The 11,872-nt window shown below is 47.6% G+C and overlaps 2 protein-coding genes across 2 annotated transcripts; one reads left to right on the plus strand and one right to left on the minus strand.

The window, feature by feature from the left end:
* The first annotated feature begins 643 nt into the window (after positions 1–643).
* On the plus strand, positions 644–3,808 carry hsd20b2 (hydroxysteroid (20-beta) dehydrogenase 2). Its single transcript, XM_028983202.1, has 11 exons — positions 644–789; positions 1,187–1,233; positions 1,331–1,406; positions 1,535–1,645; positions 1,721–1,788; positions 1,881–1,925; positions 2,335–2,369; positions 2,482–2,563; positions 2,683–2,748; positions 2,824–2,973; positions 3,496–3,808. The coding sequence occupies exons 1-11, from the start codon at positions 645–647 to the stop codon at positions 3,631–3,633; spliced, it is 963 nt and encodes a 320-aa protein (XP_028839035.1). The 5' UTR covers position 644; the 3' UTR covers positions 3,634–3,808.
* A 219-nt stretch (positions 3,809–4,027) lies between these two features.
* Positions 4,028–11,742, minus strand: slc12a9 (solute carrier family 12 member 9). The gene is made up of 14 exons (XM_028983201.1): positions 11,604–11,742; positions 11,232–11,421; positions 9,307–9,441; positions 8,851–8,988; positions 8,314–8,616; positions 7,675–7,782; positions 7,418–7,529; positions 6,692–6,849; positions 6,547–6,629; positions 6,347–6,471; positions 6,080–6,272; positions 5,830–6,004; positions 5,573–5,719; positions 4,028–5,418 (listed from the first exon to the last, which is right to left on the minus strand). Exons 2-14 carry the CDS (start codon positions 11,416–11,418, stop codon positions 4,565–4,567), a joined length of 2,718 nt encoding a protein of 905 aa, XP_028839034.1. The 5' UTR covers positions 11,419–11,421; positions 11,604–11,742; the 3' UTR covers positions 4,028–4,564.
* Between the last annotated feature and the right edge of the window lie 130 nt (positions 11,743–11,872).

The following is an 11,872-nucleotide window of genomic DNA, read 5'->3' on the forward strand; positions in this document are numbered from 1 at the left end:
TAATCTATTTATAGCGCACTAACGTGTTTTTTTTATGTATAATCGCACTGTTACAGTAAATTGTGCAAATACCAACACCTGATTAGCATTATTCTATTATTATTATTATTATTAGGGATAATAATAATACTATATTATTATTATTATTATACACTTTCATTACAGATAATATATTCTGCGTTGAAAGTGTTTTTTGTCTCCGTCACTATGACGGCTCGTCCTGATTCCGTTATCCGCTTTTAGACCTAATCAGCACCGAACCCGCGTCTCACCGCGGCGGATTTGTTTTGTTCCTCCGGGGTATATCGTGCTTTGCTGGTTTTAGTACGATATGTTTTTTTCCCCTGGAAACTCATTTTTATCGCAGCAGAATATGAATAACGGACAGACGGATTATTATATTATTATTATTACTATTATTATTCAAAGCGCAATTGCTCTATTAAATGGTGTGGACGGAACTGTACAGAACTTGCGCACCGGACATTTAAAGTCACGGGCCGCCAGAAGACAGCGGCCCAGGCCCCCATGCCCTTATCTGGCCATGAGTTGGGTGGGGTTTAGGCGCCAGGGGGCGTGGCGCGGTCCCGCCGCCAGGTATAAATCGTGCGTGCGCGGCGCGCCAGGGTCCGGATCAGGGTCCCATGGAGCGCCTCGTCTTCTGCCTCGGCGCCGCCGCGCTCCTGCGTCTCCTGCTGAAGTGGTCGTGGAGGGCCTGGTGTGGGTTCAGGGTCCACGTGCTGTCGCGGTTCCTGCAGGTGGACCTGCGGACGTACGGGCGGTGGGCTGGTGAGGGTCTCCGTGTTCCTTTAGCACAGTGGCGGTTTGCAATGAAACCAGTTAGAGTTGTGAATAAAAAGTCCTGGAGGAGGACAAGGATTAAGATTTTTTTGTAATGGGCGGCAGCAGATTGACTTTTGGCCTGAAGGATGTGCTGCTTTTCAGGTACTTTGCTCTGGAGGAATGAGAGGAGCCAGGAATGAATAGTTTCACGTTTATTAACGCAGGTAGATTACTGCACGGGACATCGTATGGTCAGGTTTGCATCAGGAAGGGCATCGCTGGTTTATCCTGGAGAAATTTACATTTTATTTTAGTGCTTTTATTGAAAAAAAGTGATCAGGTATATCGGCAGATCTTTCTGTCTCTGCTGGTGCTCGAAACCTCTTGTGTTTGTCGCACGCAGTTGTGACCGGTGCGACCTCAGGCATTGGACGGGCATATGCAAACGAGGTGAGTGGCACCGAGGTGGCAAAACAACGTGGCAGGTTAATATTAAACCATCAGGCGGTGATGTAAGCATCGTGTTTCCTCGCCCGTGTGTCTGCAGCTGGCCAGGAGAGGCATGGACATCGTGCTGATCAGCAGGTCGGCAGAGAAGCTCCGCCAGGTCGCTGGGGACATAGGTGAGTTCCGCAACTCAAAACGAGAGCTCACCGGATTCAGTACCACTTTTTTCTCCTTCAATTAATTCCGTCCATAATTCCAATTTATAAACAATGAATAAACGTTCTCTTTTTCATACATGTTTCAGAGAGCCGCTTTGGACGAAAGACCCGGGTCATCCAGACAGATTTCACAGAGGGTCCCAGCATCTACGCCGCCATAGAGGGGGGTCTGCAGGGGCTGGACATTGGGATTCTCGGTACGTGCAGGGTTGGTAGAACTGTACGTTCTGCCGTTCTGCCGGGTCTCATGACTTTCCCGTTCGCTCCACCAGTGAACAATGTGGGCATGAACTACTCCGAGCTGTTGAGCCGCTTCCTGGACATACCCAGCCCTGAGCAGGTACGGCAACCCTCACGTCCACGCGTTCACCCTGTATGAATCTCAGCGTGTAACCACGTGTCATATCTGCTTGCTGTTCCCATGACGTCCAGAAAATCACACAGGTCATCAATTGTAACATCATGTCCGTCACCCAGGTGAGTCACCCTTGCTCGGAACTTTGCAAAGAGTCCAGATTCTCTGCTATGCTGGTAGTACTTCCAATTTATATAATGCTTCCCACCCAAGATAAGCTTTTTTAATGCGCTCTACACGTATGAGCGAATTTAAATGTTCTGCAGCTTTACATTTACATTTACAGCATTTATCAGACGCCCTTATCCAGAGCGACTTACAATCAGTAGTTACAGGGACAGTCCCCCCTGGAGCAACTTAGGGTTAAGTGTCTTGCTCAGGGACACAATGGTAGTAAGTGGGATTTGAACCTGGGTCTTCTGGTTCATAGGCGAGTGTGTTACCCACTAGGCTACTACCACCCTTAATTTAAACCATCATAAGGCTGCGAGTAGCTGTGCTAACCACGATCCTGGTGTTGTTCCTCCTCAGATGACGCGGCTGGTTCTACCACGCATGATTGAAAGGTGCAGATTCATTGTTCTGGTCCTCGAGATGCCATACCGGCCACAGAGCTGGTGCCGGAGTCCAGCGGAACGTTTCTTTTGACAGTTGCGTGTGTCTGGTTTGTCCCCGTAGGAGGAAGGGCCTCGTCATAAATATTTCCTCCGAGGCCGGATCGCAGCCCCAGCCCATGTTAGCGATGTACAGCGCTACAAAGGTGAGGACGCTGGCCCGCTGTGCCGTCAAGTTTAATGCCGTATGCATGTGGTATGATACGCCATGCGAGCTCCATTAAACTGCCAGGGCTTCTCATTAACTGTCTGTGGGACCTTCTAGATATTTGTGACCTATTTCTCAAGATGTCTGGACGCAGAGTACAGGTTGCGTGGGATCACTGTTCAGGTAACGGAGAAATAAGTGACTGAGAGGGGAATTTTTTCCAGAGGCACTTTTCCTCACTCTGATCCTCCTCTTCAGTGTGTGGCTCCCTTCATGGTGTTCACCAACATGACTCGGCACTTGGGTGTCAACCCGCTGGCGAAGAGGGCACCAGAGTTCGCCTGGGAGGCGCTGAACACGGTGGGACATGCCACCTTCACCAGCGGCTGCATGTCTCACGCCCTGCAGGTCAGACACACACTCACAAAACCGACGTACATTGTTGACATTATGAATGGCATAATGTCAATGCAAGCTAATCGAACCCTTACTCATTTGCATCACGAGTGCAATGGTGTCTCTCAGTATAAAACCATGTAACCATATAAAAACCCATGTCTTATATACAGAAAATATAAAAACTAAAACAAGTCATTCATATTAACTGAGTGTCTGGTGCCTCATCAAATGTGGACTTATTCAAGCTCTTCTATGCCGCCATATGTATATTATCAATATGAATATTTCTATATTCATGTATATCAATGGGTTAAGGTTGCCAGTTCGAATCCCTGAACCACCAAGGTGCCACTGAGCAAAGTACCGTCCCCACATGCCTGTCATGGCTGCCCACTGCTCACCAAGGGTGATGTTAAAAGCATAGGACACATTTCATTGTGCTGTGCTACAGTGTTTGACAATGACAACCATTTCACTTTCATGTATTGTCACACCAAAATCCTAATCTAATCGCAGACTTTCAATCATCAGAACCTCGCCCTGTCCATCTTCTTCCCGGACTGGCTGCGTCTCTCATCCTTCTGCATGAAGCACATGGAAGATTATGCCCAGCGCGTCCGACAGCAGGGCAAGGAAGCCCTGGACAGTTCCACCTACAAAGAGGAGTAAAGCAGGAGCAGCACACATGCACACAAGAATATCAATTCGAAGAAATCAAATTCTCGATATCCTGATATATGAGGATATCAAATCAGCATAGGACAAAACAGAAAGCTTGTGTTTCTGCACAGCCGGTATTAATGAATTCTGTCTTTATTTTTGCATCCTGGAAAACTGGTTATCAGTGGGTTTTAAATGGTTTACTTTTAGTCAGATGTGATTGTCTAATGTGTGTGAGTGTGTGTGTGTGCAAGATGCAATTTCTTATCCGAATGTGTCATTATGTTTGTTATTTATTATGCGTGCACTTGGAAAAATCACAAAGTAAAAAGCCTGTTGTGTACAAAAAGACATAAATTCCGTACATTCATACCAGTAAGAGTCGAACAGAAAACATTTAGCAACATTACCGGAGTAAAACAGCGCTCCGCCACCCCAAGCACATGCTCACGTCGCAGCTTAATAGCTTACATGTCTGAAGACGTACAGGCACAGTAGTTACTGCAATCGCGAATAAAGTACCATGTTATGGATATAACTGCATGATTCCAGAATTGAAACCATTATTTTCAGCCCAAATGCTAAGGAGATTTTTCAGGTTACTTGAACGTCCCAAATTTAAAGCTGATGGTAGCCATAGGCACACAGATCACATATAAAGGAATAAAAATGCAGACGGAACCATGCAAGGATTCATCTGAATGCCCAACTCCTACACAGCCATGGAAAGAGTTTTCTAAATAACAAATTAAGAATACAGTAGGTCCTCAAGCCACAAACTGCATGTTTTATAGTAAATATATGCTTCAAGAAATGTCACCAAAAATAAGTTACATTTTTAAATATGTTTACCACACCTCATGTTTACTACGCACGTTTCATGAAATATTTCGATTTATATAAAACGAGGTTGATACGGAAATAAAAATTACACACACTCTCACAGCTCAGTGCACATGACTGGGGTCAGTCCATGAATTAAAAGGGTCGGCCCTAGCCCCTGTGACAGAGCATCCAGTTGGGCCAGGAACAGCTTCCATTGGCTGGATTGAGTGGGTGGGCGGGGCAAATAGAGGAAACGCACGGCGGCTTGGGCACTGTGCTCCTTCAGCAGGCCGTTAACTGCGAACAGGAAGTCCTGCGAGGGCAAGTGAGCGGCCTTGCTCTCATCGGCCAGCATTCCCGGCTCCTTCCCGCCCTCTCTCAGCAGCCTCACCACGGCGTCCCACGGCACGATCTTAATCTCCGCTCGGATACGCAGTTTCCTCAGGAGCTCTCGGAAGCACTCCTCTCGGACCACCCAGCTCTGGTCGTCCCGATCGAGCTCCACGCACAGGAAGATGCGCATGCGTGCGCGGCGCCACCCGGTGGCCATATTCAGCACACAGGCCATCTGCAGTAGGAACAGGCTGCAGACGTCCGCATAGCTGCTCCTCCCAGGATGCAGCAGGTTCAGGGGCCACACGTCGATGGTCTTCTCCGACTCCTCCCCGCCGGAGCCCCGGGAATCACCTGGCATCTGGTGGAAGTATCGGCCCAGGCACACGTTCTTGCTCATCTTGATGGCATCAGAGATGATGCCGACGTACTCGTCTGGGGAGAGCGAGCGGGGGCTCTCTGTGTCTCTCACCGGGGGGAAGTACGCCTGCAGGGACGGCAGGTCCACGCCGAAATCGTCACGCTTGTCACGGTTATCGCCATCACAGTTGCAGAATTTGGGGTCCTGCAGGAGGCAGTCTTCTGGGAAGCTGTTGTCGTAGAAACCCAGGACAAGGGTGTTGGGCTTCATACCTCCTGAGTGGTCAAAAAATGAGAATAAAAAGGAGAAACGGGTTAACCCTTTTGCGGACGGTAGTCACTGCAGTTGCAAGCTGTTTGAATTCCATTAAACTCTCCATGCATCAGTTAGGTCAGGAGTATTTTTTTTTTTTTTTTGCCATATTCCTACCCAGTCCAGTGATCCGCAGTAAGTGCTGAGTTCCCTGCCGGACCGAAGGTGACAGGGTCAGATCCACAAAAGCTTTCACGCCCAGCTTATCGACCAGACTCAGCCAGAAGTTGTACTGCTGCTGCACCGGGTCTGAGGGCAGGAGGTCTGGGCAAAAAGAAAAAAGGAGGTCATTGTGGGGCGGCCATGCAAATGTGACATGACGCCAGTTGGCCATGACGGGTAGTTTACTGGTTAAAAAAACTGAAAGGTCGTACCCAAATCTCCCAGCTGCACGTGGCCCAGGACGTACAGACCGCCCTTTTTCATCTGGTTGACGAAACTGATAATCTGGCAGGACGAGCGCGGGTTCGCCACCATGAGCAGCACCTGAGGCCTCCAGAACTTCACATGGTCCTTACGAACGTCCAACATGAGCAGGTACTTGCGCACCTAACACACACATAGACTTATACACGTCTGCGGGTATTGTGGCCCTGTGGCGTGATGGTGCGTGAGCGTGTGTACCTGGTGAAAGATGAGGGCTTGGCTGATGTAGCCCCAGCTGCTGGTCGGGGAGCGGTAGTGCAGGAACAGCACCAGCAGAAGCAGCATGACGATGCTGGCCGAGGAGTAGGCGGGGTTTATCACAAACATCATCGCCAAGCAGCTCAGCATCCCCAGCAGACACGTGTACCATGAGAAGAACTGGAACGTGGGCCTAAGAACAGGAAGGAAGAGGAACTTGATTCAAGCCGATCCCAGGTTAGAGGTGAATGATTTGTCATCTAGTACCGGAAGTTGGGAGCTGATGCCCACTCCAGTGCCAGGCAGGCCATGTCCACAGCTGCGTAGGCCAGCAGGTAAAACACGGTCACCAGCCCAGCGATGACGTTGAGCTCTGCAGCAAACACTGTGCACTGCAAGAAAAAACAGAATCATCACAACAAGCCAACACAGACGCCATTGCTATTAGCGCGCAGCGATGCACGGACCTGCACCAGTCCCCAGGTGTACAGCACTGACACCCACGGGTTCCCAGAGCTGGAGGTGATGGCAGCTGGGGCTAATGGCCATCCTGCAATGCAACCGCAACGTCACGCAGGAATATATTTCTCTCTCCCTAGCCCATGAACCCACCAAACAGCTTGTCGATGGCGAGCGCATGCAGGATGCGAGATGCTCCAATCAGAGCAGACATGGCGGCAGAGAAGGAGGCGCAGTACACGCCGATCACCACGAATGGCGGCCAGACGTTGATGCGCTGGAAGAAGCTGTAGTCCTGGATCAGCAGAGTCCTGAAAAACCATTGTTTGTATTGGTTGTTTGTATTCATTTGATTTTATTCTCAGAATTTCACTATTTCAAAGCAATAAAGCAACAACACAAAAGAGGGCTGTGTTCACAGACAGGAAGTAAAAGGTCAAGTCCAGCGGGGTTTCAGAACATGTGCCGTTGCTATAATAACACAGTTATGAGCTGGTACTGACTCTAAAGAATATCCGATGTTGCTTATAAAATTCTGTCTTGTTGCTAAGCAGCATCAGAATATAATAAACAAAGATGAATGCAATTCGAACCGGCAACCTTCAGATTATAAGTCTGCTTCCTCACCCACTAGGCCACCACTGCCTAGGACATGCAGTCAGATCACTGATATTGCAAGATGGTGCTTTGATCAAAATAATCCACTAAAGGTGGTGCTGCTCCAATCAGATGTCAGTGATCTTAGGTCTCAGGTATGAGACCGAAGTCACCCGCTCACATGTCGAGTGTCATTTAGAAAAACCTTTTTGTAAATATCAAATAAATGTGGCATAAAATCAATAAAATTATATTACTGATTCCAGCTTTCTTCTCATTTACCTGTCACACGTAGCGCTGACCAGCAGGAAGAGGAAGATGTAGACAGTAAACGTGCAGAAGACGGCGATGATGGTGCCTTTAGGAATGGACACATTGGGGTTCTTCAGTTCCCCTGCAGACACACAAACGGATCACACATTATAATGGTTCTACGCGTCCGCTCAAAACAGACCTGAACACGTGTGAAGAGCCAGGACTGTGGTCGATGAATCGTTACTCTACATTCGGCTCTTTACTGAGAAGAGGAAGTGAGGTACCAGACATGTTGGCCCCGGTCATGATCCCAGTGCAGCTGGTGAACATGACAGCGAACACGGTGGCGAAGGACATCATCCTGTTGGTGCTGTAGTCCAGAGAGTAGCCCGCTGTGGAAGTATGGAGACAAGCAGTCATTCATTTTTAGATTATATATGTTATATATAAGATATATCATTACGTGAAAAGGTTCATTTGTTTTTGTAAGTTAATTTTAAAGATATTGGGTTATCAGGCACAATCATCAGAATAAAATCAAAAATAGCATATATGATTATAAATGACAAAAACAAGTAACCTTTTCCCACAATATATTAACTTTGTACATGCACTAGTAATACATGTAGACACAACCCGTCCTCTTATGACATTCAAGCATACAGCAACATCCTGCTTCTGGTTTACAAAGAACTTCACAAAAAGGAAGCAGAATTTCCCTCCAACGTGGTTTAATGAATCTAAACTACGAGAGGCGATGTTTATCAGTGCTGCGCAGCTCTTGTTCACATTTACATTAATTAATAACACTGTTTGGGTGCATCAAAATGCATCTGCCAATGCCAATAAAACCATTTCTGTCTGTTGTTTCAGCACTGTGGGGAAAAATGATTGATAATAAGATGCCCTGCCCCCAAACCCACGGCTTAAGAGGCTCTTCAGCGTGGCGGTGCTGAAGCCCGTGTAGCTGGCGTTGTACACCATGGTGTTGTTGGCGCCGGCGCTGTGGGTGATGACGAAGGCCCGGGCCTCCACCACAAACGGACTGACGAGGACGGAGAGCAGGGCGACGGCGACCACCAGCAGGATGATGAACACGGCTTGGGAGTAGATGCGCGCCCCCACCAGACACACCAGCAGGCACAGCAGCAGCACGGCCGAGGCGTAGAGCACCGTGAACCAGTAGCCCTGCGGCAGGACGTGCAAGCCCGTCGCCCGCGAAGACGCTGCAGAGAGAAGTCGGCGTGAAACGCCGTTTCCTACGGAGATTAGACAAGAGACCGCTGGCGTGGAAAACAGATGGATATCTAAGTGCCTGGACATAACATCAAGTGGTGGAGATGCATGACAGTCAATTAGTAGCAGCAAAAATTGATGTGACATGCAGGGCCGCAATAAAAGATGTACCCCTGTCAAGCATGGTGTCAGGATTCACAGAAAAACGTGGAAAAAAAACGCACCTGGATCCTGCCCAAAAACATCCAGTATGGCCTCCACCAGTCCCAGCACGTACACGCCACACGCACACACCTTGGCCAGGTAGAACATCAGGCCGATGCTGCCACCAAACTCTGGGCCCAAAGAACGGCTTATCATGACTGACGGCCATGAAGTGAAGGCGTGGCAACGGTCCAGTTTAATGATTGTAAAGCGATGAACGCTGTCAAACATGCGCTACCAGTCAAAAGTTTGGACGCCCCTACTCTGTGGCAGTAATGGACACAAAGCAGGCATGGCTGCTTCATGAGATGCTCATTAACATGAGGGAATGATGAGAAAGCGTTCAGCATGAACCTTTAGGACTGCTGGTGGTTTATTCATCCTGTTTTAAAATTTCAGTAGAGTTTGGAAGCAGAAGATCTGCATAAGTCAAAATATTATCTACAATACAAGGTCGCTGACCATGTCAAGGATACAGTAAGCTCCGCCTCCCTCCACAGCTCCATTGGTGGAGATGGCACAGATGGATAAAACGGTCAGGGAGATGATGAAATAGGCCACGCCCAGCATCAACAGTCCATGCAGGAGACCAGCGTGGCCGACAACGAAACCTTGCACACAAATAAATGATTGACGTTAAAGGGACAACCTGAGGTGGGCGATTACATTCCATTTATACCTCAACCTGAGTAAAGATGCAAAAGCATTTGCATTCAAATGTACTTAAGTAACAGAAATAAAATAACTAAGGCTGTAATGTGGCGATATTTCCACTAGGTAGAACTAGTGTTGTTTTCGTCAACAAAATTTTTGACAAAATATCTAAGTCAACGAACCTTTATGACGTAACTGAAATGAGATGAGACGTAAAATGCTGGTCATGTGACAATAACTATAATGAAATCTATCATGTAATATTGTTAAAACTATAACGAAATATATCATGTAATATTGTTAAAACTAGACGAAATCTAGATGAGACATTCTTTCGATCTTTGGACGCACTCATTACAGTGAAGTGGAAAAGAAAACAGAATGTGTGGTCCAAAAACACGGGGAGAAATGCCACGGGGAGGTCACTGGAATGGATGTAGAATGTTCTTGAGGTAACAATACAATAATAATAAGAAGAATTTATGAAATGGGTTTGACTAAAAGTCTGTTCTACTAGGTACTTGTACTATACTGACAGGGTTAAATAGAATTGCATTACTGAAAAAAGAGTGTAAATTCAATTTTCATTGACTAAAAATAGACTAAATTTAATCAGTTTTTGTTGAATAAAACTAGACTAAAATAGAATCCTGGCTAAAATATGACTAAAATGCTCAGACTTTTAATCAACTGAAACTTGACCATATGCAAAGTCTAAAACAGACCACAAAAAAACATCTATAGGTAGAACCATATGGTTTGTTGACTGCGAATTAACAAAATTCAAGAACTGGCAACATTTCGGTTTAAAATTTAGTTTGAGAAAAACTTTGATTATACTCAAATTCAATATAACAGGAAAAAGTGCTTCTATAAATCCAGATGTCAGCCATTGAATATTTCTGTATTTTAGTCACGTATTCCCCTGATGGGTTTCTTTGTTTTGACCTGTTACTCTTTCATCCAATCATCCAAATGATAGGAAAATAAGTTGTGTAGATTTCAGATAATAGAGAGCAGCTTTCCCCGGAATGGTAGACCCTCCACCCACCCCGAGCCCAGACGACATTTTCAACAAGTCTTTCAGAAGCCAGTCAGGCTGCAGGGAATAAACGCAAATGCATTCAGAAACAGGAGCTGCAAACACGCGTCACAGCAGAACAATTTCAGGAATTCTGAGGAGGCAAATGTATTAAAGTGACACACCGCTCCGCCTTTTAGACGTGGTGCCCCCTTTTTTTTCAGGAGCACGTGTGGCCATGTGAGTGGAATCCACACTGCAGCACTTCAGGCACCAGTACCAGAACAAGCCAGAATACTGTCTTGAGGCTACTTCTCCTGTTTTTTTATTGTTGAGAGGGTCAGCAGACGCCTTCAGATGTCTTAGAGTGAAATATTTCACATGACCTTTCAGAAGGCTGAGGGCCTCATTTGAAGTGCTTCTAAAGTCCAGATCTGCTTAGAATGTGCTGATTATCGGTTAATGTGATGACCCGTTCAAGCGGATTCAGTTTAGACCCACCAAATATGAGCGTGATGCTGTAACTGCTGTAAGCGTGATGTGTCGGTGCTTCAGAGTCCAGATCTGGTGAATTACTGTGGCGACTCCTGGCCCGACATCACACACTGCTGTTAATAACGCTCACACTGCAGCTGGGGAGGGGGTGGGGGGGTACGGGGAAGTCATGTGACCACCACCCCCCCTTCCCAACCGTGCCCCGAACTGATAGTCTGGGTACTTACGTACCTGTCCTTAGGAAAAGCACGATGCTGAACATGGAGAGGATGGTGGGCACGATCACACCGAAGAAGGTGTTCAGGCTGCGCCGGGGGGCTTTGGGGGATCCGGTGGTCCCCGGCGTCATCAGGTCATCGCCGTCACTCGCCAGGCTGAAGACCCCGTGACCGAGGAGCGGCGTGCGCTCACCGGCCATCGCCTAAAAGAAAGAGACCGGAGCCCCAACTTTCTCAGACGCGGCAGGAAACTTTCAGCGACGGAGATACAAAATGAACACCGAACGCTACAAGTGGAGATTCGGCCATTTCCGCTCCGGTTAAAATAGATGCACGCACGGAAAGGAAACGCTTGAAGATGAGTTGGAAGGTGAAGCTCGCCCACCTGGCTGAAGGGGAGTCGCGCAGAAAAAAACTGGAGATGCTCCTCGGAAGTTCACCTCTGTACGTCCCGGGTACCGCGCATCGCTTATCGATCAACGTGAAGCCGAGAGTCACGAGACGGCCGCAGACGGAGGGAGGAGGGGGAGGAGCCACCCGCCAGGGGGCGGGGCACATGCCACGGGGTCATTAGGTCAGAAGTGGGTCTTCCGTTAGACTGAAGGAAATGGGGGGTGGGCGTGGCCTGTTTAATGCCAGTATGACAGAGGGGAT

The sequence above is a fragment of the Denticeps clupeoides genome, chromosome 6, assembly GCF_900700375.1.
Source record: "Denticeps clupeoides chromosome 6, fDenClu1.1, whole genome shotgun sequence".
Classification (NCBI taxonomy): domain Eukaryota; kingdom Metazoa; phylum Chordata; class Actinopteri; order Clupeiformes; family Denticipitidae; genus Denticeps; species Denticeps clupeoides.

Coding starts and splice junctions, on each gene's coding strand:
- hsd20b2 (XM_028983202.1), top strand. CDS start 645: ATGGAGCGCCTCGTCTTCTGCCTCGGCGCCGCCGCGCTCCTGCGTCTC. Junction 1,646..1,720: donor GCTGGACATTGGGATTCTCG/GTACGTGCAGGG, acceptor TCGCTCCACCAG/TGAACAATGTGGGCATGAAC. Junction 2,370..2,481: donor CTACCACGCATGATTGAAAG/GTGCAGATTCAT, acceptor TTGTCCCCGTAG/GAGGAAGGGCCTCGTCATAA.
- slc12a9 (XM_028983201.1), bottom strand. CDS start 11,418: ATGGCCGGTGAGCGCACGCCGCTCCTCGGTCACGGGGTCTTCAGCCTG. Junction 7,783..8,313: donor GCTGAAGAGCCTCTTAAGCC/GTGGGTTTGGGG, acceptor ATACTTCCACAG/CGGGCTACTCTCTGGACTAC. Junction 6,273..6,346: donor GCATCAGCTCCCAACTTCCG/GTACTAGATGAC, acceptor TCCTGTTCTTAG/GCCCACGTTCCAGTTCTTCT.